Source organism: Diceros bicornis, chromosome 5 (genome assembly GCF_020826845.1).
Source record: "Diceros bicornis minor isolate mBicDic1 chromosome 5, mDicBic1.mat.cur, whole genome shotgun sequence".
Taxonomy (NCBI): Eukaryota; Metazoa; Chordata; class Mammalia; order Perissodactyla; family Rhinocerotidae; genus Diceros; species Diceros bicornis.
Genome location: NC_080744.1, coordinates 76,284,111 through 76,310,065, shown reverse-complemented (window position 1 = coordinate 76,310,065; position 25,955 = coordinate 76,284,111). Strand labels below are relative to the sequence as shown.

The 25,955-nt window shown below is 35.3% G+C and overlaps 1 protein-coding gene and 3 non-coding genes across 6 annotated transcripts in view; all 4 read left to right on the top strand.

The window, feature by feature from the left end:
• SNRPN (small nuclear ribonucleoprotein polypeptide N) overlaps nucleotides 1–25,955 on the top strand; it is a 29,481-nt gene that overhangs the window by 357 nt on the left and 3,169 nt on the right. The window contains exons 2-11 of one of the 3 annotated variants that reach the window (XM_058542260.1): nucleotides 885–1,036; nucleotides 2,838–2,949; nucleotides 3,413–3,565; nucleotides 4,067–4,205; nucleotides 4,579–4,704; nucleotides 4,793–5,486; nucleotides 6,691–6,828; nucleotides 8,272–8,938; nucleotides 24,776–24,889; nucleotides 25,478–25,621. In XM_058542260.1, the coding sequence (XP_058398243.1) occupies nucleotides 885–1,036; nucleotides 2,838–2,949; nucleotides 3,413–3,565; nucleotides 4,067–4,205; nucleotides 4,579–4,704; nucleotides 4,793–4,830 (720 nt within the window). In that variant the 3' untranslated portion in view covers nucleotides 4,831–5,486; nucleotides 6,691–6,828; nucleotides 8,272–8,938; nucleotides 24,776–24,889; nucleotides 25,478–25,621. Of the gene's footprint in view, nucleotides 1–884; nucleotides 1,037–2,837; nucleotides 2,950–3,412; nucleotides 3,566–4,066; nucleotides 4,206–4,578; nucleotides 4,705–4,792; nucleotides 6,829–8,271; nucleotides 8,939–24,775; nucleotides 24,890–25,477; nucleotides 25,631–25,955 lie in introns of all 3 variants that reach the window. The other 2 variants (XM_058542259.1, XM_058542261.1) reach the window with 2 other exon arrangements.
• Nucleotides 8,460–8,533, top strand: LOC131406674 (small nucleolar RNA SNORD107). The gene has a single exon (XR_009220300.1). It is a non-coding gene; the product is annotated as a small nucleolar RNA SNORD107 (small nucleolar RNA).
• On the top strand, nucleotides 10,817–10,883 carry LOC131406670 (small nucleolar RNA SNORD64). Its single transcript, XR_009220296.1, has one exon. It is a non-coding gene; the product is annotated as a small nucleolar RNA SNORD64 (small nucleolar RNA).
• LOC131406673 (small nucleolar RNA SNORD108) lies at nucleotides 12,611–12,677 on the top strand. Its single transcript, XR_009220299.1, has one exon. It is a non-coding gene; the product is annotated as a small nucleolar RNA SNORD108 (small nucleolar RNA).

The following is a 25,955-nucleotide window of genomic DNA, read 5'->3' as shown; positions in this document are numbered from 1 at the left end:
TGGGAGACTCACTCAGGTCAGGTAACAATAGACATCAGGTCTACTTTGAAAGTGGAGGGGTTTGGGGCTTTGAGTCTTGATTATTACAAAGGAAAGCCGTTTGTGGAGAGAGAGCATTTTCAATGGGAAGGGTTATCCCACAGGGATAAAAATTGGTTCTTGAGAAGATTTTCTTGAGACACATGCTTAGATTTTATACTGGTTTGTGGTCTTCCAAAGGGCCACAGTATATAAGTAAGAGATATAGCATATCTGCATATTAAAATGTCAGTGGAGTGGGTGAGTAGGAAAAAAGTCTTTTAAAAAGGTGCCTTAGAAGGACAAAAATGAAAGAGGAACATGTTTGAGAAAACTGATAGAAGTTCTGAATGATATGGGATGTGGGTTGTGATGGAACTAGGACAGAGGCCTTTGGGGAACTAAAAATTAGTGCATTGTGTTTGCGTTGGGTTGTTGGGAGTTTTTGATGGAGGTAGGAATTTCTCATCGTTTGGCTAAGTGTCTGAGGAAAAAGAAATAGTCCATGGGGTCAAGTGTTCAGTAGGAGGGTGGGATTTGGGATTATAATTTGGAAAGCAGGATTGGAATGATGGAATACTAAAGGGGCCCTGGGTTTTGGAAGCTGTATTGTGGAGGAAACATAGGATGATGGGAAACTGCATAGGGAGAGATTCTGAGACATAGAGGGTGCCATAGAGGAGTCCTGGGTCCAAATGTGGTCCAGTATCTTGAAAAGGTGTAGAGGAATGTTGGAGAAGAGGTGGAAGAGGAGATGTATTAAGGAAACCAAATTTGGATTGGTATAGGAGTTGGGAAGAAACAGGAGAGGATTAGAAAGTAGCTGCAGATAAGCTGATGACTGACTGTTCTCTTACTTCTTCCAGACTGTGGGAAAGAGCAGTAAGATGCTGCAGCACATTGACTATAGAATGAGATGTATCCTGCAAGACGGCAGAATCTTCATTGGAACCTTTAAGGCTTTTGACAAGCATATGAACTTGATCCTCTGTGATTGTGATGAGTTCAGGAAGATCAAGTAAGACTGCTTTGGGTTTGGTTAATGGAAGATTGAGAGAAAGGCAGAACAGGGGTAAGGGCTTATAGAGGGTAACTGAAGGAGGCAGGGAAAATGTGACAGGGCTGGTCCACCTGGCCTCATCTCTGAATTAGATCAGTCTTCCGGTTTTAAAGTCATTGTATCCACACTACTTGTTTCAAGTTTGCAAATACAGTCATGAACTTAACAGAAAATGACACTGCAGTATGATCAAAGTATCCAATTATGTTTATTTTAAAAATTGAGAAATGTTATAGGTTGGCTTCTGCAGCATTCCTTCAGACTGAAGGGATCTTAAGAACAGCAGTTTTTCTTGATGGTTGAGGATTTGGGATGTGATTAGAGTACTCCAGGCCAGGTCTAGCATTTGTTCATCCAGCCTCTTTGCATGCCCTTTTTTTTGTCTGAATCATGTTGAGTGTTGATTTGGTGTCAGTGTCTAACTCCCTTTGCTTATTTATCTTTGTGATTTTCCCATTTCATTTTAACCTCTTTGTGCTTGTGCCTTACCACATGAGGCCACCGTCTGCACCTGTGATTGCGGAGCTTTAACTGTGTGCAACAAGAGCGTAGAACTTAGTAGACTTGAGTGACATCCTGCTTTCACTCAGATGACTTTGTTTCGGGCTTTTATATTGGTGCAGAACTTAACAAGGCATCACCTTGGTCCCTGGCTTGATTTCTTGTATTCTCAGAGTTAAAGATACACTGTCCAGAAATTTAATTTGGCCACTTCACTTAGGTTTTTTAAATATGAGAAAAAAAGGTGATATTCAACTTTGCCTGCCTGGTGTAGTCTTAAGTCTGCTCTTCTCAAATTTGAATAGAATTCATAATATAGTCTCTGTCCTTGCCTTTTCATTTCTTCTTAGTCTGCTTCCTACATACCAAGTTGGATAATTTCAGAAATTCTAGGATGGTGGATGCTTCAGTGTAAATTTTTTTTTTTGTTTAAATAGTCCATTTCTTTACTGAAAATAATAAAAAACCTTATGATGTTGATAAACACTAAAGACGTTTGATATGAGCTTTAGACATATTCTTAATTTCTCTGTTTCACTCTTCTCACAAAGTTACAGGGATAATTTCATCTAAATAACGCTTTAAGTCGTGCATTATTCTCTGTGATAGTACTCACTGGGGTTTGTTAAATGGTACTGTATTAGTTGCTTTTACACGTATTATGTGGTATAAGCCTCATGCATGTATGATGTTTGCTGCTGACAGTGGAAGAAACTAGAATTGCAGGGGTTTTTAATTTTTTATTTCTCATGGTTATATAGTAAGTGGTAAGGCTAGAAATACACAGGTGTCTGTTACTCAAAGGTTTTTTTTTTTCCTTTACCATTTGGTATACCCTCATTGCCTGTTACTGTTGCCATTCCTTATTTCAGTTGTCTGCCATCAAGATTTACTTATTTAGTTAAAAAATGATTTTAAAAAATTTACTTTGCATCTTAGCGTGTGAAAACTGAGGTTTCAGTTTTGCCTTTCTTAAAAGTCTTAGCCATGTCACTTGCATCTGTTTCATAAAGAAGAAATAAGTTTTGCTGTAGTTTAACATTGAGGGAACATTCTGGAAGATTAAAGTTTGATAGGAAAAGATCTTTACCATTTACTCTTAATATTAACTGAGTCTAGTTTTTTTTTGGTCACAACTAACTGAGCATGAGCACCTTGGCATCAGTTATTGTCTTAATTGATACCTAATGATCTTTAAATATTTTAGTGAGTGAGCAATCCCTAACTTATCTTACTGAAATTTACTTCTGATTTATAGGCCAAAGAATGCGAAGCAGCCAGAGCGTGAAGAAAAGCGGGTTTTGGGTCTGGTGTTGCTGCGTGGGGAGAACTTGGTTTCCATGACTGTGGAGGGACCACCCCCTAAAGATGTAAGGAAGATGTAGGGCAGGACAGAACATTAATGTGGAAGGACATCACATTACTTGAGATGTTTGCTAAAGCAGGGTACAACAGAGGCACAATGTTATGTACCTTTGTCAAGTCAAAAGTGCCTAGCACCTGATGTCAGTTCTTGCTTGTCTATACTTGGGGATTAAGGATTTTCTGATGAATTATTCTATGTGCTGGGTACTACCTAGATAAGGGTAGGAGTTGCTGATTTATTTTCTCTTGGTAGGGTCATAAAAATACATATACTCACAGTTTGACAAATATACATTTAATCTATAGGATGCCTCCATGGTGCACTTGTCCATTTATTCCTTTGAATACAGAGCTAATTTGAGATATGTCATGTGGGAAAATGGTGGGAAGGAGTGATCTTTTAGGAATAAGGTTATTGATAACGTTGGTAAATCATTTGATTTCAAGCTATAATTTTTCTTGTTTCAGACTGGTATTGCTCGGGTACCACTTGCTGGAGCTGCAGGAGGTCCTGGGGTTGGCAGAGCAGCTGGCAGAGGTGTACCAGCTGGTGTTCCAATTCCCCAGGCTCCTGCTGGGTTAGCAGGCCCTGTCCGAGGGGTTGGGGGGCCATCCCAACAGGTGAGGAACAAGGAGAAGGTTTTATATTATTGGGAGGAAGTGCCTAGAACCTGAGGCTGAGGGGATTTAAAAGCCTAAGTGTACATCCTGTACTATGTAAGCAGCGTAGGCTATAGAGATCACTTGGGACACAAATATATGTTAGGAAGGGAATAGATTAAAGTCACTTTGATAAGATTAACTTACTGCTGTTGGTTTAAAGCAGGTGACATCCTGCTTTCACTCAGATGACTTTGTTTCAGTTTCTTTACTTTCAGGGAAGTATGGAAGGATAAAACAGAGTTGAGAAAATGCAAAAAGGTTTATTAAATTAGAAAGTGTCATGGTCAGTTTAAAAGAGAATGTGTTACTGATCCAAGATTTTTTAAATGAGATAATGGGAGAAGTGCAAAATTGCCATAATGATTTCCTATTTAATAGGTCATGGTCCACCATTTATTTTCTGTGTTTGAGTAATATGAGGATATGCCTTACCTTTAATTTCTGACCATGCCTTCTCAGGTAATGACTCCACAGGGAAGAGGCACTGTGGCAGCTGCTGCAGTTGCTGCTACTGCCAGCATTGCTGGAGCCCCGACTCAGTACCCACCAGGACGGGGGACTCCACCCACACCTGTGGGCCGAGCAACCCCCCCACCAGGTAAGGAATTGATGAACAAGAAGTAAAAGAATTTGGTTCTGAGATATAGGTATGGGTCTGTGAAGAGATTGTGTCATCTTGAGAAAGTGATGACTAAAACCAGCTCTCACTAAGAAGATACTGAGTTAAGACCCATCCTAAGTACCTTACTAGTTGCTTGGATTATGTTTCCCACTTCTGAATATTGGTTTTTAATGAAAGGCTATCAACTCTTGAGTTGGGAATGACTGACTTGGTAATGGTCAAGGAGAAATAGTTCAACTCTCTACTTGGTACCTGGGCCCATTTCTTTAAATATTATCTTGTGTTTAATTCTGTCATCTTAGCTGAGCTGATTTATGAGGCCTTTATTGCTGCTGTGTTTCTTTTCTAGGCATTATGGCTCCTCCACCTGGTATGAGACCACCCATGGGCCCACCAATTGGGCTTCCCCCTGCTCGAGGGACGCCAATAGGCATGCCCCCTCCAGGAATGAGACCCCCTCCACCCGGAATTAGAGGTGAATGGATACACATGTGCTCAGTGTTGCCAGCCAGGCCCCTGAATGTTTATATGTTCTTTTTCTAATTTTACTTTTTCTTTTCCAGGTCCACCTCCCCCAGGAATGCGACCACCAAGACCCTAGGATACTGTTGATCCTTCTTAGTCACTTTTTTCCTGCAATGTGTCTTGTGAAACTGTGTAGAGTGTTTGTGAGCTTTTGTCCCCTTTGCTGAATTAATATTAACTAATAAATGCATAGAGCAATGAAACTGTGAGGTACTTGTACATTTTTTTGCCTGTTGATTTTGTTGAGGTCAGAGTGAAGACTGGGATTTTTCTGGTCTTGAACTTATGGATGAGGTGAATCCTGTTTAGCAACTCATATAATTTTCTCTTTAATTCTTATGACAAAATGATTGTGCTGCTTGTTTCAGTTTCCTAACTTCCACTTTGTGCAGTGACTGGTATCAGTTAATATTCTTTACACATAAGGAAACTCTTGACCCGGGGTGGGTGGTTAAGTGGTCGAGCCAAGACACACATGGCCTCCTCCACTTTACTGTGCCATACATAACTGAAAGGAAGTAGAGAATGGGATGAAAGGCCTTGTAAGGCCACCTATTAAAGGAAATGGTGGTACTGACTCAGACTTGCTTCATTAAATCAAAGCATATAGAATAGGAGGTACTCCTTTTCCTTGGAAGTTTACCTCAATTGATAAGCTTCTACGATGCCATTGTGCCTTCTGATCAGAGTAGATGACACAGTCCTGGAATGGTCATCATTCCCTACCAGTGAGTAAGTATTTACTTATAAATTTTTAAATGAATGGCAGAGCCTGGGTAAGGGGAGCCAGAGCAATTACATGTTTGAGATAAGTTGTGTTAGTTAAAGATAACTTAACACCCTAAAATATAATTGACTCTAATGTACAGATTATTATCAGCTGCATCGATGAATGATGTACTGGAAGTATTCAGAGGAGTAGACAGTCTCTCCAGTTAAATAGTTAAGGAATGCCCAAGTGTCTAGTTGTATTTGAGTTTGTTATGAAACATTGAAATCTACTTTTAAAAGGAAGAGGGAGGAGGTTTTTAGGTTTTACTGCTAAGGTTTCAACTAGGCGATGAGTGAATCCTTACTGATTGTAGGAATTAGCTTGTAAAATACTACAGTTAGAGATTGGTATAAACCCTTAATAACATAAGACTAGTAGACTGATTGTGTCTTTTCCTTTACTTATACCAGCAGAGGTGTGTATGTCACCTTTTCCATCTTTTTTTTTTTTTGAGGAAGATTGGCCCTACTCTAAGATCTGTTGGCAATCTTCCTCTTTTTCTTTTTTTCTCCCTAAAGCCCTGGTACATAGTTGTGTATCATACGTGTAGAGTTGTAGCTCTTCTATGTTGGACGCTGCCTCAGCAGGGCTTGATGAGCAGTGAGTAGGTCTGCACCCAGGATCTGAACTGGCAAACTCTGGTCCACTGAAGTGGAATGCGTGAACTTAACTGCTGTGCCACCAGGTCACCCCCTCCCTTTTCCATCTTTTAAATCATGGCTTTTCAAGTAATAGTCTCCCAAGGAAAAGGGACCTTAAAAATGACTACAGTGCTGTCACCAACTTTATCTACTTTTTAGTATATACTTGATGTACTCGAGTCTCTCTCAGAGTAGTTTCTAAGATTGATGGTCACTGTCAGGTAAGGAATATAATGTAGCCACGCCTTCCTTGGTTTAGGAGATTTGTATAATACAGATGTGATGGTTTTTTTTAGAGTTTCTGAATGTTGAAACTTCCTGGTTACCAGAGCTCCAGGCAAAGTGCTTTATCTAGGTCTCTGGAGGCAAAGCCATTCTGTTAAGATAAAATTGACTGATACACATGACCGATACTTGTGCTCTAAAATCTATATAGATGGAATCTAAAGAGCCTTGTTTTCTAATAAGTCTGCTCTCTGGACCAACTTTGAATAATTTTTGGTACTTTTTCTGGTTTTGGAAGGAAAACATTCCTCTTCGCTTAGATCTGCTGGCGTGGATGGCCCTTAGAGTTGGACATCAGCGATCGTGCAGTATGTTTGAAGAGAACCTGTTCTCTAATATTTCCTTAACTAAAGATGGCCTCTTTTGCAAGTTAGAGGTGAGTGACAAGAACTCAAGATTCTGCTAGTGGCTATTTTGCTGTGGTGATAATACTATTCTCTGCCTAGAACTTCCTTGATTTTTTGAGAACCATGAATGTGGAACATCTACTAAAAGACAGTTCGGGACACAGATATTCATGTAATAGCGTGTAGGTGTGATCGTTTGTTATGGGTTGCTAGATCTAAGCTTCTGCAGAGTTCTACTGGGAACGCATACTAACATACTAGTTTTCAAATATTCATTTTGCTCTAAATGAATTGTATTACAACATTTTAAAGGCAGTAAATTCTTGCTGTCCCTTATAATTTTTCCTGCATTCCTATAAGTACATTTCATCTAAAACACAGTTGGGCAATGACTTGTGGTCACATTTATTAACTGTGACTCTATAAATATGTATACATTGCATATCGATATAGGTTTTTATTGTGGTTTACAGAACAGTTTCATATAGAATTCTGGGATTTCATAGTTATGCTACCTTAAACTTTTATTTTAAGTGATTTGTGGTATTCAGTGTTTATATGATAGGTAAACTATAAAAGCATGTCAAAAGTGATGTAGCTCCCTGCCTTCATAAACTCATTGGTTTTTAATCATGTAATCACGTCAAATTTTAGAAGTCCCGTAATTTTTTCCAGCTTCATCAATATATGATTGATAAAAAACATTGCATAATTTTAAAATGTACAACATGGTGATTTGATACATATTGTGAAAAGATTACTGCAGTAAGATTAGTTAACACATCCATCACCTAACATAGTTACCATTGTCTTTTTGTGGTGAGAACATTTAAGATCTATTGTCTTAGCAAATTTCAAGTATATAGTACAATATTGTTAACTATAGTCACTGCTGTACGTTACATCCGTAGAATTTACTTGTCTTATCATTGAAAAGTTATACCTTTTGATCAACATCTCTGTTTCGCCTGATCCTAAACCCCTGGCAACTACCATTCTACTGTTTCTATAAGTTCAGCTTTTTTAGATTCCTCATATGAGTGAGCTCAGAAGTCTTGTAATTTTTGTGAGCAAAACATTTTATTTTTTGTAGGTCTTCACTTGTAATAGAACAATTCAACTAGTTTATGAAATTATGTGATAATACTTGTCTAGAATTTTCATAATCTCGTTTCCAAGATAAGAAAAACATACTGTGTTCATTTCAAATAAAACTTGATTGGTTTCAGCAAGTAGTCAGTTACAGCTTCTACTATATTATGTGAAATTTTCAAATACATGTTACCCAGTTGATAATAAATTACCAGATTCTGTCTGACTCATCTTTGCATTCCATTTCCCGTGAACTGGCCATGCATATAATAGTGCTCAGTATTTTGAATTTTATTAAATAAGTAAAGCAAAGGATGTTATCATGGGTTTTTTGTATTGCAACTTTTTCAGTCTTAAGCAATGCCTTTTTGCCCACTTAGTTGATCACTCTGAAAGGAAGAGAGAATTTGATCACTGAATTATCTGATGTGTCAATGTGGATCCTACCCAGTAGTGTCGCAATGAGGCTGAAAATCGGATTAGCTGCGTTTAGAAGAGAAACTTAAACCGCTTCAGGTAAAATAACTTTGTAAAGAAAAGAAAGAGTGTATTTCAGAGGCCTTGGCTAGGTTCATGATGACACAGGACCTTGTCTGAATATAATGATTTCAAAATTTGAGCTTAAAGTGACACTCTGAAATCCAGTCAATGTGCCTCACGATTTTTCAGAGAACATTATTCTCAAGAGAGAATGTTGGCTTGACATGTGAAAACTTTGAATACTTAGAAATGGCAGGTGTAGTAGTACACTTTGCCAGTTACTCAGACATCCCTTTTTTATTTTCATAGATATTCTGAGATAATTCTTTTTTTCTTCTTCTTTTTTTTTTTGTTTTTTGCCGCATGTATATATGTATGCATGCTGATGAAAGCAAAAAAGGAAGCTCATCCTTGGATCCCAGAAGGCACATGTGTGTGGGGAGATGGAAGCGAGGACATGTAAAAAGGAGACTTATCATCTCTTGGATCAAACACTGAATGCCAGAGTTTTGACTAAGTGATGTCCAGGAAGAAGACGAACTAATATTATGAAACACAACGAATGTGGTAAGTACCTTCGCGTGGAGGCTGTTGGTGTTTGAAGACAATTTATTTTGCTTTTTTTTTTTCCCTTCAGTTGTCTGCACTTGATCAGCAAGTATAAAGCCTCTTATACAGTAGATGTTTAAGAAATGTGACAGCATGACTCATTTTTTAAAACTGTTAGAATACAAGTTTTTAGATACTTTACAGTTAACTTGCTTAGAGTAGAATATCTGTGATTAGAATCTAAGCCTAACTACATACTCTTAACACTCTTAAGTAGTCAGCTGTTTGTAGGTAGGGGCCAGTCAAACTACTTAGCATTTCCCAGGACTAGTTTTATTCGAGCTAAGTACCTAGTCATGAAGCTTTACAATGTATTTGTGGGGATAAATTTTAGTCAATTTTGGTCAAAAAGTGGAAACAAAGAAATACTATTTGAGTTCACAAAATTGAGAGGACCTTTCTTGCTTAGTGAGATAACGAAGGCCTAATAGAAGAGCCAAGAATGTGAAGTCTGGTTCCAAGGATATGTTTGTTCTAGATGTGAATGTTGATAAACAGCTTCAGGTTTTCATGCAGCAAGTCCATCTCTGCCAATAGTGAGTAAGCAGTTAGAGTAGGGGAGCAGCTGGGTGTTGGCTATAGTATACTTTATTCAGCCTCTCAAATAGTAGAGGAAGAAACCTCAAGGAACTTCTACCTTGTACTAAAAGAGGACGTGCCGTCCTGACCATAGTGTCCTTTGCTGTCAGAGATGCATATTAGAAGAAACAGTTCCATGAGTTCCTTCTACATGCAACGTCATCTCAGTTGGCTCTGGAATCCACTTTGCTAACATAATGACTCCTTGCCTATGATTTAGGAAGTTCTGATGTGGAAAGAAATGGTTAATAGGAGAACACTTGGCTGGGTTAATTTTGTTTGGTGACCAAGATTAATATTAAGTAGGTGAGGTGGCCAAGATTCAAGAAAAAAACCCCAAAGCTAAACTGGATGTTTGATGATTGTGAATCATTTTGTATTTGATTTACAGCTGATGAGGTAAAATAATAACTTAGAGGGGTTAGATATTTGTACATCTGAATTCGTTGGTCCCTCGATTGCCATATTTTATAAAACTTATTTCTACAGCTATTTATAGAGTTATTTGTGATCACAAATGTAATCATTTGTGCTATGATAAGAAAAATAAAGTTAAATAGATACAGTGCCCAATATCAGTAATTTCTTGTCTGTTGGTAGACATGTCTCAGGAGAAGTAGTATATGCTCTTGATTTGAGTTATTTTAGCATACCACTTTGGTTCTTTATATAAGAGATGTTAGAACATAGCTTGGACCTTTAGAATGCTCCAAAATGCAGTGTATCAGTAGACTTGTTGGATTTTGTGATTCATCTGTTTGATCTGCCTTAATTATATTTGACCGTTCTTATTGATTTTTCCATATTATTTTTTTTACACTTAACTCTGGAATATTTTGGTGGATGTTTTCAGTGCAATCTAGGTCTTTACATTGGTTTATAATAAGTTATTGGGGAAAATAGGAAGTTTATACTATATTTGTTTTTAATATTATGTCTGTGGTGACATTCAAATATATCAGTTTTAAATTTGTTGGGTGATTTGCTTATAGAAGTAGATTATAAGCTATTATATTTAATTCTGAGACACCAAAGATCTCAATGTTTTTTTGGCAGATTGCTGAGTTTTTATTGTCTTTGATGTTTTTTCCATATTTTCACCTTAGTTCTGTGTCAGTTGAATGATATTGCTTCCATTTAACTTTCATTGTTACGTAAGGATGATCATTCTCCCAATCCAGGGGACTTGCTGTTAATAGAGATGTTCTGTCTTGCAGGTATTAGTCTCCATACAGAGTTGGGAGAAAGACCTTGGCTAGATTTATGATGAGCTATATTTAATGAGCATGATGATGCAAAGCTCAATGTCAGTACTCTGTAGTCCAGCATATGTCAATCCAAGGACTTGAGACACACATTTTATGAATATAGGTTCTTAAACTGTCCGTTTCACAAGATTTTCCTCATAAATATTGTACAGGTTAGAGAGAATGGAGCTGTAGGTTTTTCCAGTGAAATAGAGGCAGGTTGGTTCTGGGTTCACTACTACAGTTTCTTTTTGTAGAGCATCTTTAATGTTTGTAGCATTGGTATATTTTATCTTTGTCTTTCTTATTATGCATTTCAAGCAGTAACTTCAAGAAAGTAAGGACTTGGGAGCAACTGTGCTGTTTTTTTTTTCCTTCATTATTAGCATCACCCAGTTGTACCCTTGTACCAGAGTTTACTGACTGCATGTCCCCAGCCTCGATGAGCCAGCTCCAATTACTACATGAATAAAAACCTGCTAGTTTGTTGTTGAGACATAGCTTTGGTCTAAGATAAGACTTAATTTTTTTTTTTTTTTTGTGAGAAAGATCAGCCCTGAGCTAACATCCATGCTAATCCTCCTCTTTTTTTTCCACAAAGCCCCAGTAGATAGTTGTATGTCATAGTTGCACATCCTTCTAGCTGCTGTATGTGGGACGCCGCCTCAGCATGGCTGGAGAAGTGGCGCGTGAGTGCGCGCACAGGATCCGAACCCGGGCCTCCAGTAGCAGAGTGTGCACTCAACCGCTAAGCTACGGGGCCGGCCCCAAGACCTATGTTTTGAGCAGAATGGTAAAGTTACATTTAGAGAGATGACTCTAATTCTTAATAAATTACCATTTTTATTTTCTTGGCAAGACATAGATGGAGATTTCGAAGGTTTGACAATTTGTGATTCAAGGGAATGAAATTGGCATTTTTCAGTTGTTGATGTTGAGCCCTGGAGAGAGGAACTATTTGGTAAATGCCATGCATTTTTTTGAGTCAAGTTTTTAATCACACATTATTGTTTAATATTTATCTTTACTTGTATGAGTAATGAATCTTTGGTTATCTGTGACTGGCATTCTGTGACTGGGTGTTTGCACTTTGCTTATACTAGCTATTAAGGGGTTGAGTAGTAAGTAAACAGGTAATTTAGGAAAAACCTATATAAAAAAGGTACCATGAACAGTTGAATATACCAAGATCTTATCCTTAAGTAGTCACCTTAATTTAAGCTGTGTGTGTATATGAATAAATAATGTGGGTGTTGATACTGTAACAAGTGAGTAGTTTATAGTGAAAAGCTTTTAGGGTTCAGAAGAATACCTTAATTTTAAAGTGAGCTAGAGAAGTTTTTTCACAGTTATTTCTCTTATCAAGTTCCTGTTTTCCTGCCAGAAACTTTACTATATTTATGACCTCTCTGGTTTGTTTGGTTTCTCTTAGTGTTCCTGATCCTGATCCTGGCTGGTAGGGTTGCTGCTGGATGAATTGAGAGAAGGGAGCTACCTTTGCTACTAACTGAATTAGATTAGAAGCATACAGTTGAGTGAGAAAGGAAAGGAATGAGTTTGGGGTCTGTTGAGGTGTAGTGTTTGACATAGGGTCATTTGACTTTGAATGTTTGGTACCATTGGTCAATTATTCTGGGAGAAAGGATGCAGTTGTGGTTGTTGGCTCAGCGCTATCCAAATAACCCCATTCTTGGGGTGAGGCTTCTTTATGGGTGACCTAAAGAAAACTCCCTGTAAATATGAATCCCTGGAAGAGGGTCAGTTTTTGTTTGTTTGTTTTTTTTTTTTGGAGGAGGGAGGTGTGGTTTTATGATCTCATTGTTTCTTGAGCTTGATGACAGCTTTCATTCCTGCAAATGGAATCTGAAGTCCACCCAAGCTGATTTATGATGGGAGAAATTTGGTGAGAGAGTAGTGGAAGGAATGAGTTAGTAATAGATGGTGAGTGCAGTGGTAGATGAAAGGAAGAGAAGATGGAAAAAGCTAGTGTTTAAAGTGATTGTAGCATGTCCTTGTGTTGTTCAGGTATGAAGGGATACATGTAGATTCAGAGCAGTATCCAGGTTGTTTCAATTATTGACAATAGGAAAGCTGCCCTATTTGAATACTGGAACAGTGGGGTAGCTTAGGAGTCAGAATTAACCATTTACCTGCTACTTTTTGTTTAACTTCAGTGTGTGGGTCTCAGCCTGCTTGCCATGTTAGGTTCTGTGTCCTTTCTTGTGATGACTATGTAGGCAATATTATGTCTTCTGTTGAGATTATTGTGATGAGCAAGATGTGTTGATCAGATGTCTGTTCCTGCAATGAACAGACTGAAATGGGTAAAGAGTGGTGCGTTGCTAGGCAGCTTAGATTAAATCAGACTTGCTCAAACTTTTGTACATATGAGAATCACCTAGAGGGCTTGCACAATTCGAGGCAGTTTATGATTCAGTAGGTCTAGGTCTGAGATGTTTACAGATGCTGCTGGTTTAGGCACCACACGTGGAGAACAACTGGGTTTTATTCAGAATAAAATATTTATTTTCTGAAAGTGCTTTTATGATTGCTAATTTATATGGATTACATAACAAAATATGTTACAGAATATTTATAAGTATGAAAACGACCAGGGAATTTTGGAGGACAACTGGTTGTCTTATATAATAATCAACGTCAGTGCGAAATACTGTATTTTTTTGTTGCAAGATTATAACAAAATAGGAATGACTGATAATAGCCATTGGAGTCAAATGTGTAGGAGAGACAATCCTATAATTTCTTTAAGAATATGAATCTGTATATCTTAGAAGAACAAATTGCCAGTATACATTAAATTATATACCTCATTTGAGGAAACATTTATTTTTGATAATTTTCTCAACGACACAAATTTTCACTAAGCTCACGTTGGAGGAAAATGATCAATAAAAAAATTTCAAAAAACAGTACATGTTTTTTAAAACATTTTTCAGAGTAGATAACGATCTTAGTGAACAGTGTGTTGATTTCCTAGAAATAATTTTTGCCTAATACTTAGACTTTTGAGGTAAGGTTTATCTGGTTTGTGGTCTGTGTTAAGTCATTGAACTATGCATAATTTGAATTACTTGGCATGTAGGCTTATGTCTTGTTTTATTTTAAGTGTCAGCTTTTGGATCATTTTAAGTTGGCCATTAACTGGCAATACCAGTGGATTTCTGGGTGGTGAGTTCGAGAAATACTGTTTTCTGGGGGAAATTTGAACATAGATGTTATAGCTTGCCTGTAGATTCTCTAGTGGCTATATTTAGTTATTGAAATCTAGTACTGTTTTCTAATGATGCTTCTCTATAGGAAGAGTGTTATAATGGACTGTTCACTTATAAACTTAAATTAGCTACTTTAGTTGGCGATTCTTCCAGGTTTCAGCATGCTTAAGAATGTAAATATGTAGATATAGATCAAGTCAGAGTCACTCCCCATGCTGTAGCAGTTGTAGAAGGAACCAGAGACTTCTTTTCTGTGGCTTGGACTGAATAAAGTAAGAAATCACACAGGCTTTTAAAAAATTGTAACTTAAGATTTCTATGAGAATAAATTATTGCAATGATACTGATTTTCTTACTTTTGTAGGATGGCAGAAAATTGGGGGCTTTGTATTTATCTAATTATCTTTTGCATAGTGTGTGTAACCCTCTCTAGTGAGCTTGGCTGGACACTGTGGCTTTGAATTTTAGACATACTGGGTGTTTTCTCGACTGAGTGAATTATAGCCCTTAGTGATGTCAGAATAGCAATAGAAATATTGCATCCCTCAAAAATTGCTGACGTCACAATGAAGAAACTTGCATAAAAGCCTTGACTTACTGAATAATAATTTTGTTTGTATAAGATTATAACATGGCAACATTTGGTAAAATGATTACAAGAAGATATAGACTAACTTTTCTGATATTCTTTCTTTATGAGGAGAACAAAACATTAATGGTTCACCATAGGCCTTGGTGGCATTATTACTGTTCTCCAAGGCCTAGCATAATAATTAGCATCTTGTAGGTGTTTGGATAGTTAAGAATTTTATTATATTGATATATTGTTAGCACAGTTATTGGTATAATCAACACATGGACGAACAAAAGGTACAAGAAATTTGTGTTATAGGCAGAATTCAGCTTCCAGTTTAACTCTCCATTTTCTCATTCTTTGTAAGGGTTCAAGTCAAGAAATGAGGACATTTTATTGTGCCACATTGCTGGAAGCAGAGAATTGGGTGATAGTATCTTAAACTCAATTTGCATATTCCATCAGAGAGATACTTAAACAAGAGTGCCAAATTTCTATTTGGGCCTTTGGTGGAAAGAGAAAAGGGTGTTCCTTAAGGTTGTCAACTCTTTGTTGGATGCCTCTACCTGTTTGAGTCTAGTAGCTCACTGGAGAATAAATCTTCCATGTTAAAAAAGAAAAAAAACAACAATACATGTTCATTTGAACTTATCCCTTATACAAATCTCTTAAAAATCAAGAGGGCATTATTGTTGAAGAGTATATGACACAGCTTATTTGTTAGTGGGTAACAGAGTACTTGGTCACATAAAAATATGTGAAAATGTATCAATCATATGATTTAATTTAGGTTGGCAAAATATATTGGTTATTTATTCCTTTGGTTTTTGTAATGTACATAAACATCTACAACTTGGTATAAATGAAAAGACTTCAAATGATTGTTTCTAAAATGACAAAAACAGGGGCCGGCCCAGTGGCGCAAGCGGTTAAGTGCTCGCGCTCCACTGTGGTGGCCCGGGGTTTGCAGGTTCAGATCCCTGGTGCACACCGACGCACCGCTTGTCAAGCCATGCTGTGGCAGGGTCCCATATAAAGTGGAGGAGGATGGGCATGGATGTTAGCCCAGGGCCAGTCTTCATCAGCAAAAAGAGGAGGATTGGCAGATGTTAGCTCAGGGCCAATCTTCCTCACAAAAAAATAAAATAAAAAATGACAAAAACATGTATAGATAATTAAAAGAAGAAAATAGCAAGTAAATGTGAAATATCTCAAACTCATTCATAACCATCCTTTTAAAATCATTGTATGATACATTTGACTATCAATTATACAGATGTAAAATGTTGATGCCAACTAGGCGGTAAGGGAAATGGCTGTCTTACATCGGGAGTCTAAGAAAGATGGACAAGGATTTCATCCAGAAAATTAGGAAATATATTGCACAATAGATACTGTTCAGACTCCATTAGATGGCTGTTCTGGAGCTACCTATTTGCGAGTTTTGTCATATTTGAACTGTATTAAAACTTCTAACTGGTCGCTTTACTTCTAGCTTCAGATTCTCTAATTCATCTGTCTGCCAAATCAGTCTTTGGGAAAGATGATGAACCACATCATGTTTCTTCATAAATCTGCATTTGACATGTTTCAAGAGTATTATAAACAAGCAATAATCAGAGGACGAAGATTATATGAACTGATAATATTTAGAGCATCTTTTGCCACAGTCAAAACTGGAAATTTTCCACTTCTAGTCACTGAACATTTGGATTCATAAATTTTGTGACATTCCTTCACACTTATCCTCTGGATAAAAATCTTGAGAATTTTGTACAACAGGAGGCAACGTGATTGCAACCCAGGAAGATTTAGAGTAGATTTGCAAATCTTTTTTCCGTTAACATAGGTGAGCAGGAGAGTGAGTATAGCCTGAGTGTCTGCTCCTGCGTTGATAAAATTGTAGTTTCCATATTCTTCTGGAGTATTCTGAGAAATTTTACTTACAGACTGCTGTGGAAGTCTTAATCTCATGCCAATTTAAGGGGTCTTTGGCCAGGACACCCGTGTAGAGCCACTTTATAGATCTTCAACTCTGTATTCATTTTCCTGGTCCAACAGCATCAGGACAGCATCTCTCATACCAGATTCCTCCCAAAAATGCAAGTGTGTGAGAACTGAATTGAAAATTATTTCAAGTGGATAAAACTACATTAGTATTGAGCTAGTCTGGACCATCGCAAGTACATGTAAGCCAGCCCTGCAGGAATATGTGGATAGAAAAGGAACAACAGAATGTCTTGAGTTGAGCTGGAAGCTTCACCAGCTACAGAATGACAGATAAAATAAAAATAGATTTATACTGTCCTGAACTTCATCTTGCCATTCAAATATTTACGTTTAATTGGTAATCTTTGAATTTGGTAGGGGGGAGAAATGTTTTTCTTGCTGTGGAGTGTCACCTTGCCTTCGAAAGATTTACCAGTAAAATCCCTGCATATGTGGCATTTGTATGCATATGTGATAAACAGAGATCTTAGTGTGTCCCCCCACTAGCATTTTAAAACAATGTGGAATCTGATCCTGTTAACTACTTTACTAGATGTATATAGCTTAAGAATTTATTTAAATATTTAGGAAAATTGAGTTTGGGTAATGGTATTGAAATGGAAATATAAAATACTCAGTGAATGGTGAATATGTATGAACTGTATATTGGATGTTAGGAGAAGAAGAAAAGGAAATTCAACATCTAATAGTTTTATTGTATTCTTTCTTAGCTTAATCTTTCTTGGAATGTAATACTGCAGCATAAACCTACATTTATAAATATAAATGTACTATTTTTAAATACTTTTTAAATGGGTGCCACGATAATAGAGCTGATTTCTTAGGGAAGTTTCTAAAAACATGTTTGGTAAAATTGTCTTCTGGAAAAAATATCAGAAAGAAATTCTGAGGACATTTTGTAAAGCTGTACATAATTCTGTATTCATTGTTTGAGTGCTTATGGATAGCAGAAAAGAAATGGGCAGAGGAGTGTTTAATACATTAATCAGAAAAAAAAAAGTAAAGCATTAGTTATTTTTTATGTGCATTTTGAGAATGCTTTGTATGAAATAATCAAATTTAATTGTGACATTTCTTAGTATATTGTGATTGCTAACAGATTTGCTAAAATATATAGAAAAAATATTTTAATACATGATTATAGAAATAGAATTGTTAGAATACCCCTGAATGATGTGTATTTAAAATCATTTGATTGGATTATTGCTGTGAGTTTTTTGAGGGGAAGAGGATTGTTCTGCATATAACTGTCATGTAAGAAATTTTATTAAGTCTGCTTTATGTGGATGTAGATGTTATTGTGTAAATGGTCTTTATGTTAGAATTTGTATGATAAGAGATTTTATTCTCATGATGGAATTGTTGCACAAGAGGCAGCCTCTGTGAACACTTGCCTGTTCAGGGTTGAGTGGGCTTTTTTATTGCTCTGTGTACATATTAAAAAAGTACTGTTATATCATCTTGTCAGGCATAGAGATGGCTGACATTTTGGGCATTTCAATTGTTAGAATATATTTTTATTGGTTGCTGAGAGGAGATTCTAGATTGCTTTGTAAAAGAGCTGAATTTAGGAGATAGAGAATGAGGAGTTTTGGAGGACTGTGTTTATATGCATGCGTATGTACAGAGAGAGTTTTCGAACAGCCTCCAGAATTTACTCCATGCTCAGATGTTGGTAATCTACATATATTTTGTAAAATATTCTAATGTTAAACAGAAGTATACTATTTTTTTCTTTCACCAGTGCAGTTGTTTAAATTGTCTCTCAACATTAATTCATTTCTGGTAGATATTGTTATATATTTTGTTATAAACAGTATTATAATGTTAAATATTTTTTGTTTAACATCTAGTTCTCTACGTGGATAGACATCATTGTAAATACATATCAACTTATTAGGATAGAACCATTTTTGTTAGCCAAAGAAGAGATGTTAAATCTAGCTTCTCTGTGTTCATTAGATCAATGCATTCAATTTTTAGGCCGTGGTAAATATGTGTAGTGTCTAGTATAATATGTCTTTCTTTTATGACAAGATTCATCATGGTGGAAATGTCATTGTAACTGTTTTTCTGCCTTTGCTTATTGTTTTCAGATGTGTCTGCATACAAATAGAACACAGTTCATTGTATAACTTAGAGAAATCTTTACATGTGGTAAAATAGCATAGCTTAGAAAAGTTTTTATTTGCCAGTGGAATTTAACTTCTAATGATAATAGTGAATTGTTTTTGTTTTAAAATACCTAGTTGTATAGGCAGTTTATAAGTTTTTGTGAGGAATGTTAGCAATGGCATATCAAACCTGAGTTCATTAAATCATGGGCTGGTCAAATGAATGTTGATGTATTATGTATATTTAATAGACACAGTTATTAATGTTTTTTAAAAGCCTAACAACTACAATATCTGCATCTTTCTTAAATATATTAGAGAATATAATCTTTCTCAAATGGTTGTCAGATTATCTCTGAGTAAATAATTGGGCAGCTGAATGATATTCTGTTAGATGGTTGTGTGTAAAAAGTTAGAATATATATTTTTTGCTTTAAATTTTTAGTACTTGATTTATAGGATTGCTTACATATACATATCTGTGTGTATATACGTATATACATACATGCACATATGTATATGGTTGTGTATGAAACAAGTGTTTACTAAAATTCATAGAATAGAAGCATTATTTTTTGGCCAAATAATTATCACTTAGCTTTAGCCTATGTTCTTTGGATTGTTGGAGGGTAGAGGATATAGGAAGTTTTAGTTTATGAACTTTATTTAGTAGCTGGAGGACATTGTGAGACTGCTAGATATATGGTAGACGAATGTTAGTTTTTGTTTTGTAACGTCTGCATAGGATTTGAGGATAAGCATACATTTTTGAATGCCAAACCGATAGACAAAAGTGAAAAACACATTAATAGGCAAATTGAATTGCTATACCGTGTGTCTGGGATGTATTTGGTTGATGGGGATTATATTTTTACTTTGTTTTGTATGTAGAAGATAAATGTCATTTTATAAAACATTTTTGAACATGTAGCTGTCAGTAGTTTTGAAAAAAATATTTTTATTGAAATGTTAAAGGTAGAATCATTGTTTGATCATAGATATATATAGTAGAATGAGCATCTTCATGAGTTAGGCGTGATTTTAAGGGTTTTTGTTGGTTTCTTCTTGTGTTCTTGAGGTTTTTCAATTAGATATTTTTTTTTAGTGTAGAAATCATCGCCATTCATATTTTCAAATATGTAAACTTGTATAATTTTTCTTATTCAAGTCTAATTTTTTGATTGTTAAATGTTGGGATAGAGCGAGGAAGCATTTAACTGCTGTATGTATAATAGACGAGCTTCTTGTATAACATCTTAATTTCCTTGGTATGTAGAAACAACCTCTCCATACACATGCACACACACAGGCACACACACACACTCTCTCTAAATATATTACTGTTGAACTATGGTGAAAAATAACAATTACTAACAGAAGTGTTATATGACCCCTGTATGTTTTCACTGGGTGTCGGTGGGGGAGCTATTGCATAGTTGTTTATTTGCGATCAGATGTTTCTTTTCATACTATATAACTTTGTAGGTATGCAGAAATTTGTCATTTTTTAATATTTTACCTACAATTACAGCATATAAGCTTTTTTTTATGCTTGTAGAAATGAATTGGTACATCAAGCTAGCTCTCTATTGTTGAGTGTGATTCTTAGACTGCTGTGTATGTAGTTATCTTTCTAGATATATAGACATTGCTGATGTACTTTTAATGTCAGAAACTTTTATCAGTATAATAATTAGCTTTCTTCTCTGCATGTTCAGTGGTTTGTGAGGGATATGGACAGGGGGTGGATGTTTTCTTATCTCATGTCTATAATGTATGATTCTTTTGCTTTATATCTATTTTTGGTTTATACAGCTTGTGGACATGCGTATGTTGCAGTCATGCCATTGTTAAACTATAAGGTTGAAATGCTTTTGCAAGTTATTGTAGAGATGATACAGCTAGCTCTTTTTTAAACAGCTGTGTTTATAATAGTTACTTTATAACATTTTGGCTTTGTTAATGTATAGAATTGTTCATAAACAGAATGATAGAGGGTAGAAACAGTTTCTTTTGATGATATTTTTAGTACACTTTTATGTAGTCTTCATTGGGTTATTGGGATTATTAGAAACAAATTACTTCAGTTGGGTTAAAAGTCTCTGAGCTAGTTTTGTTCCTTACATATATATTATTATGTTAGGGAGAAGATAGTGATAGTTAAAAGTTTTTTACATCATATTTTCATTTAGAAGAAAAATTAGATCATAATCATTAAATTTTATCCATTTTATATAAAGATAACTCTGTCAGTTTAAGGGACATGTAGATATATCTTATTTTCCCAGATGCACTGAGGTTAATGCAATTTAATTTTCTAAAGAATGTTTTATAAAATCTCTGAATTATGTGGTTCTGTGTTCATTTGTTACATGGCAATACCCAAGACAACTTTGTAAAGAATGGGCAAGTGAAATATTTACTTTTAAACAAATACATCTAGATGTATTTAGTCTCACAAAGTATAATTTTGTAAATATTCATTGTAAATTTGTTAGTTCTGTGGTCTAAAATTAACATGGCAATGAAATTGGTCGTTGATAAACAGGCTCTTAGAGCTATACACAATTTATCATATGTTAATTTGGTGGTTAAGAGGAGAAATTGACAAGATTTTGCCTTTACCTCATTGTCATATAGAAGAACAGTTTGCCTCTGTATCAAGTACGAATTGTATATTAAAAAACTTATACCCTGTAAATTCATGTGGTATTTCTGGATGTACTGAGCTTCCTGATGTAGTTCTTTTATATTACTTTATTTTTTTAGAGCAGTTCTAGGTTCACAGCAAAATTGAGGGGAAGGTACAGAGATTTCATATACTCCTAGCCCAACATGTGTAATCCCCCCAATTATCAACCTAACACATGCGTAATCATCCGCATTATCAACATCCCTCAACCGAGTGGTACATTTGTTATAATTGATGAACCTACGTTAATGCGTCGTAATCACTCAAAAGCCATAGTTAACGTTAAGGTTTACTTTTGGTGGTGTATATTCTGTAAGTTTGGACAAATGTATAGTGACGTGCATCCATCATTATGGTCTCATACAGAGTATTTTAATTGCTCTGAAAATCCTCTGTAGTCTGCCTATTCATATCTCCCCCTATACTTCTTTTTTTCTTTTGTTTTTAACATTCAGGATATAAATGACTTTGTCAAGGAGATTTTGTACTACCTCTTGGAACTATACACAGTTCTGTATGTGTTCCGTTGGTTGCATGACAATATTCAAGACAACTTTGTAAATAATAGGCAGATACAAGTTTTTAATTTTTAACATCTAGTCTTTCTGGATGTATAGAGTCTCACAGAGTATAATTTTGTAAATAATTCATTGTAAAATGTCATGGTTTCATTGTTTTTTTCAAATGTCTTAGCAGTGAAATTGATACCCAAGTCATAATTTTGTAGTTGTATTGTTGATAGGGCATTATATACTTTAAACATAGGAAAAGTTTTATAAGAAATTTTATTTTTCCTCGTGGAATGAATGATACAGTTTTGTATTTGGACTGCATGACAGCATTCAAGACAACTTTGTAAATAACACAAATATTTCATTTAAAACTCAAGTTTTCCTAGATGCATGGAGTTTCATTCACCAAGTATAAATTTGTAAATATTTCATTGTAAAATATCATAAATTGGCTTTTGCACGTGTTTTGGCCATGTAATTAATAATTGGCCTCTTAGGGCTGTATGACATTTTGGTGTTTGTTCAGTGGCTTTTTGGGGAGAGGGCTAGACAGATTGCCTCCTTATCTTCAGATTGTTAGGTTCTCACATCTAAGAAAACCTTACATTGTATACTTAGAACAAACAAAGAAAAATACCCCTGGGATGTATTTTTAACTTTAGGAAGAAAAAGGAAGACATGAGAAGGGAATTGTCATTTTAAATCACAGATATATTCACACTTAGAAGATACTCACCTTGCTAAAGTAATTGTTATTTTGCTTTGCTATATAAATCTGCTCTTTGCAAATTTATATATGTATATGCATATATATTATAAATGTATATAAACACATACACATGTAAAATTAGTTTTAGGGGTATAGGTCTGATAATGCTCTCTTTTCTCATTTGTTAGCTTATTGCTTTACATTTTTTTGAAAAATATAGAAATGGTATTTTAATTCTAACCTTAAATATTTCTGGAAGCCTGCTTCATGTTATATCTAGATGTATGTTAATTTTTTATAAAATGATTAAGCAGCTCTATATTTATTTTCTAATGTTTCCATCTATATATACGAGAACAGAATTTCTCTGATAATATTTTTTAACTTTTCTGAGAGCTTTTTAAAATTTTCCAGTGAATAGTTAGATTTGTTATGTGATAATCAGAAACAAATGTCAAAAGTATTTTATCTCAGTTGCCAATAATATAAATTATGAAGATTTCTTAGATCCTATTCAGTATTCATCAAAGTATCAATCATTATATCTTTGAATAGCAGTTTCAACAGCAGTTTGGCAATGACAATCAAAATTGAGTGTATAAAACTTTTAAAATGGTATAACTTGCTCCTGAGATTTTTATCTTTTGCAACTCTCAAATATATAAAGAAAAAAGTATGTTGTAGATTGAGTATAGCAAATAATTTGCACATCTGAAATACACATCAATAAAAGGTCATAATTATATCTTATTTATCATATGAATGTAATTAAAATACTGAAAAAATATTCTGATATGGAAGGCTGTTTTAAGTTGGTATTTAGAATGGTCGTTTTTGAACAAACATCAACTAATTGTGTTTACAATGATGTCTATCTGCCTCTAGTTTTTCTAACTGAAAGGTTAATGGTTACTGTTCCTGGGGAATGGAATTATTCTGATATGATTATAGTGTTAAATAATGCTTACTTGTCAGTGTTATTTTAATGGTGATTATTTTAACATTTTTTGAAACTTGTATACATGTGTAAGTTAAATAGTAAAACATTGTTTATGTATTTGTATATTGCTACATGACAATCTAAAATGGATATATGAATTACTGAATAGAAAGTTGTCTGGAAGAAGATATGACAAAGTTTTAACATAACTGTATAGAGATGGGAATAGAAGGAATGCTTCTACTTTCTGCATTTGAAATTTTAAAGGTTTTTCAAAAGGAACATTTAAACAACTGAGGGAATTTTAAAGATATAACCAGTTTGTGCCTGTCTTCATCTTTGCATGTCGACATCTTGGGAATATCGGGCTGTTATATCCAACTTTGTATTCCCAGTGGCTGTTAGGAATAGTTTTTGAGTGATCACGAAGAGCATGTGATTTAGAGACTAGTGCACCAGAGAGTTATACACTGAGAAACAAAGAGTATTGGATTACCCAAGGAAAGAAGAAGGGAGAAGATGGGATTTGAGGTAGGTGCTAAACAATTATATTTGGGTTGACAAACAGATGAGTGATGAAAATGGTTATTGAAGCTTTCTTTAGAGGGTAAATTTTCATAAGGCAATGCCCTATTTGTGGTTACTGACTAGATCAAATTGTTGGAGGAAGAGTTTCTTGGGATGGGTTGGAAGTTACATTTATTTAATGGGAGAAATTGGAGAATGGATTGTTTCCTTCCTTTTATGGTAGTTGAGTCTGTCAGAAGGATTTCAAATAGGTCTTAAGGTTTTTTTGATTAGTCAGAATTAGCACAAAAAACATTTCAGTATTCTCTGCATTTGTGCTAAAAGTGTTCTGAGAAGATGAGAAAGTGGAAAAAACATTATCTCTTTGGGCAGTTATCAAGTCAAAGATAAACACATTAAAGATGTGGAGTATATGCAGAATGTAGGAAATTATTTATGTCTTCCTTCAATTAATTTACTTATTTATAACTAAATACAGCAACATGACTAATGTTATAAAGGAAATGATCAGTTGTCCAAAAGTTATCTCATATTTGCTGGGTGTTTAATTATCTCCATTCACTATTCCTGACTGTTCTAAAGCCATCTTAATTTGTGTGTCCTGGTGTCTCATTTGTATCTAACCTTGGCTATATTGTATACTTACTTACTTTGCAGGTGAACATGATGAAAGAAAGACATTTACAGTTAATCTGAGGACCACTGATATCATCAGAAACATTTCTCTTCTATGGAGTTCCTTAATTCATAAGTCTTCGCTGTGAACCACAGGTAAGAAGGTTCTAGATCGAGAAGTACTGTTTTAGGATGAGGTTTTGACTAGGCTCAGGAAAGTAACATTGTTGCAGACTTTGTTCTTCTTGGGCATTTTGGAATTTTCAACCATGCCTAAGATTTAGTGAGTAAATAATTATTTAAAAAGATAAGTTTAACACATTAAAGATGTAGAGTGTGTGTAGAATGTAGGAGATTATTTTTGTCTTCCTTCAGTTAACTTATTTATGACCAAACATGGCAACATAACTGAATGTTATAAAGGAAATGATCAATTGTCCAAGCATTGGAAATAATGAACTAGACAAACTATTTTTGCAAGTATAGTTTTGTAGTGTGATAAAGGGAGAAGTTTGTAGAAACCGAAGAAAGGTGCTGATATTGAAAAGTACTAGTAGTAAATTTATGGCTGACATTGGAGAACTGAATCAGCTACAAGATTAATGAATGAGGAATAGTTTCTTAAGTGTTAATAGAAATTTGTAACAAAGTTCAACATGAACCTCCACTTACTAGCTGCTTCAGCTATTCCATCAGAGAGGGTGTAGATCTGACCATACAGTCTTCCTTTTTTTTTTCTTTCAGGAGATGATGGTTCCAAGAAAAGATACTTTGTCATCTTTGTTTTTAATCCCAAGAATCAGTACCACTGGACCTGTTGCAATATTCCTCATTGAAGTGTTCTTCATTCCCATCTCTCGTCCAGGAAGACCCCTTGGCGATATGACTGTAAGGACAGTTGAGTGCTCATTTGATTCGGGGGGTGGGGGGCTTTGGTTAGACAGGAGTTGATATTCTGCTTAAGCTTAATGAATTTTTGGTGGCAGCTAGTGGGTATTGAGATCTGTTCAGGTTACATATTGCTGAGTAACAAATTATCCTGAAATTGAGTGACATAAAACATCATTACTGTGTTAATTCCATGGATTCTGTGGGTGAAGATTTCTGACAGTGCCAGAATGTCTATGGGATCAACTGGGAAGACCCAGTGGTTGAGAGAGATGCATACATCTACTTCTTCGCTCACATATCTGGCACTTGGTTTGGGATGACTTGGTAGGCT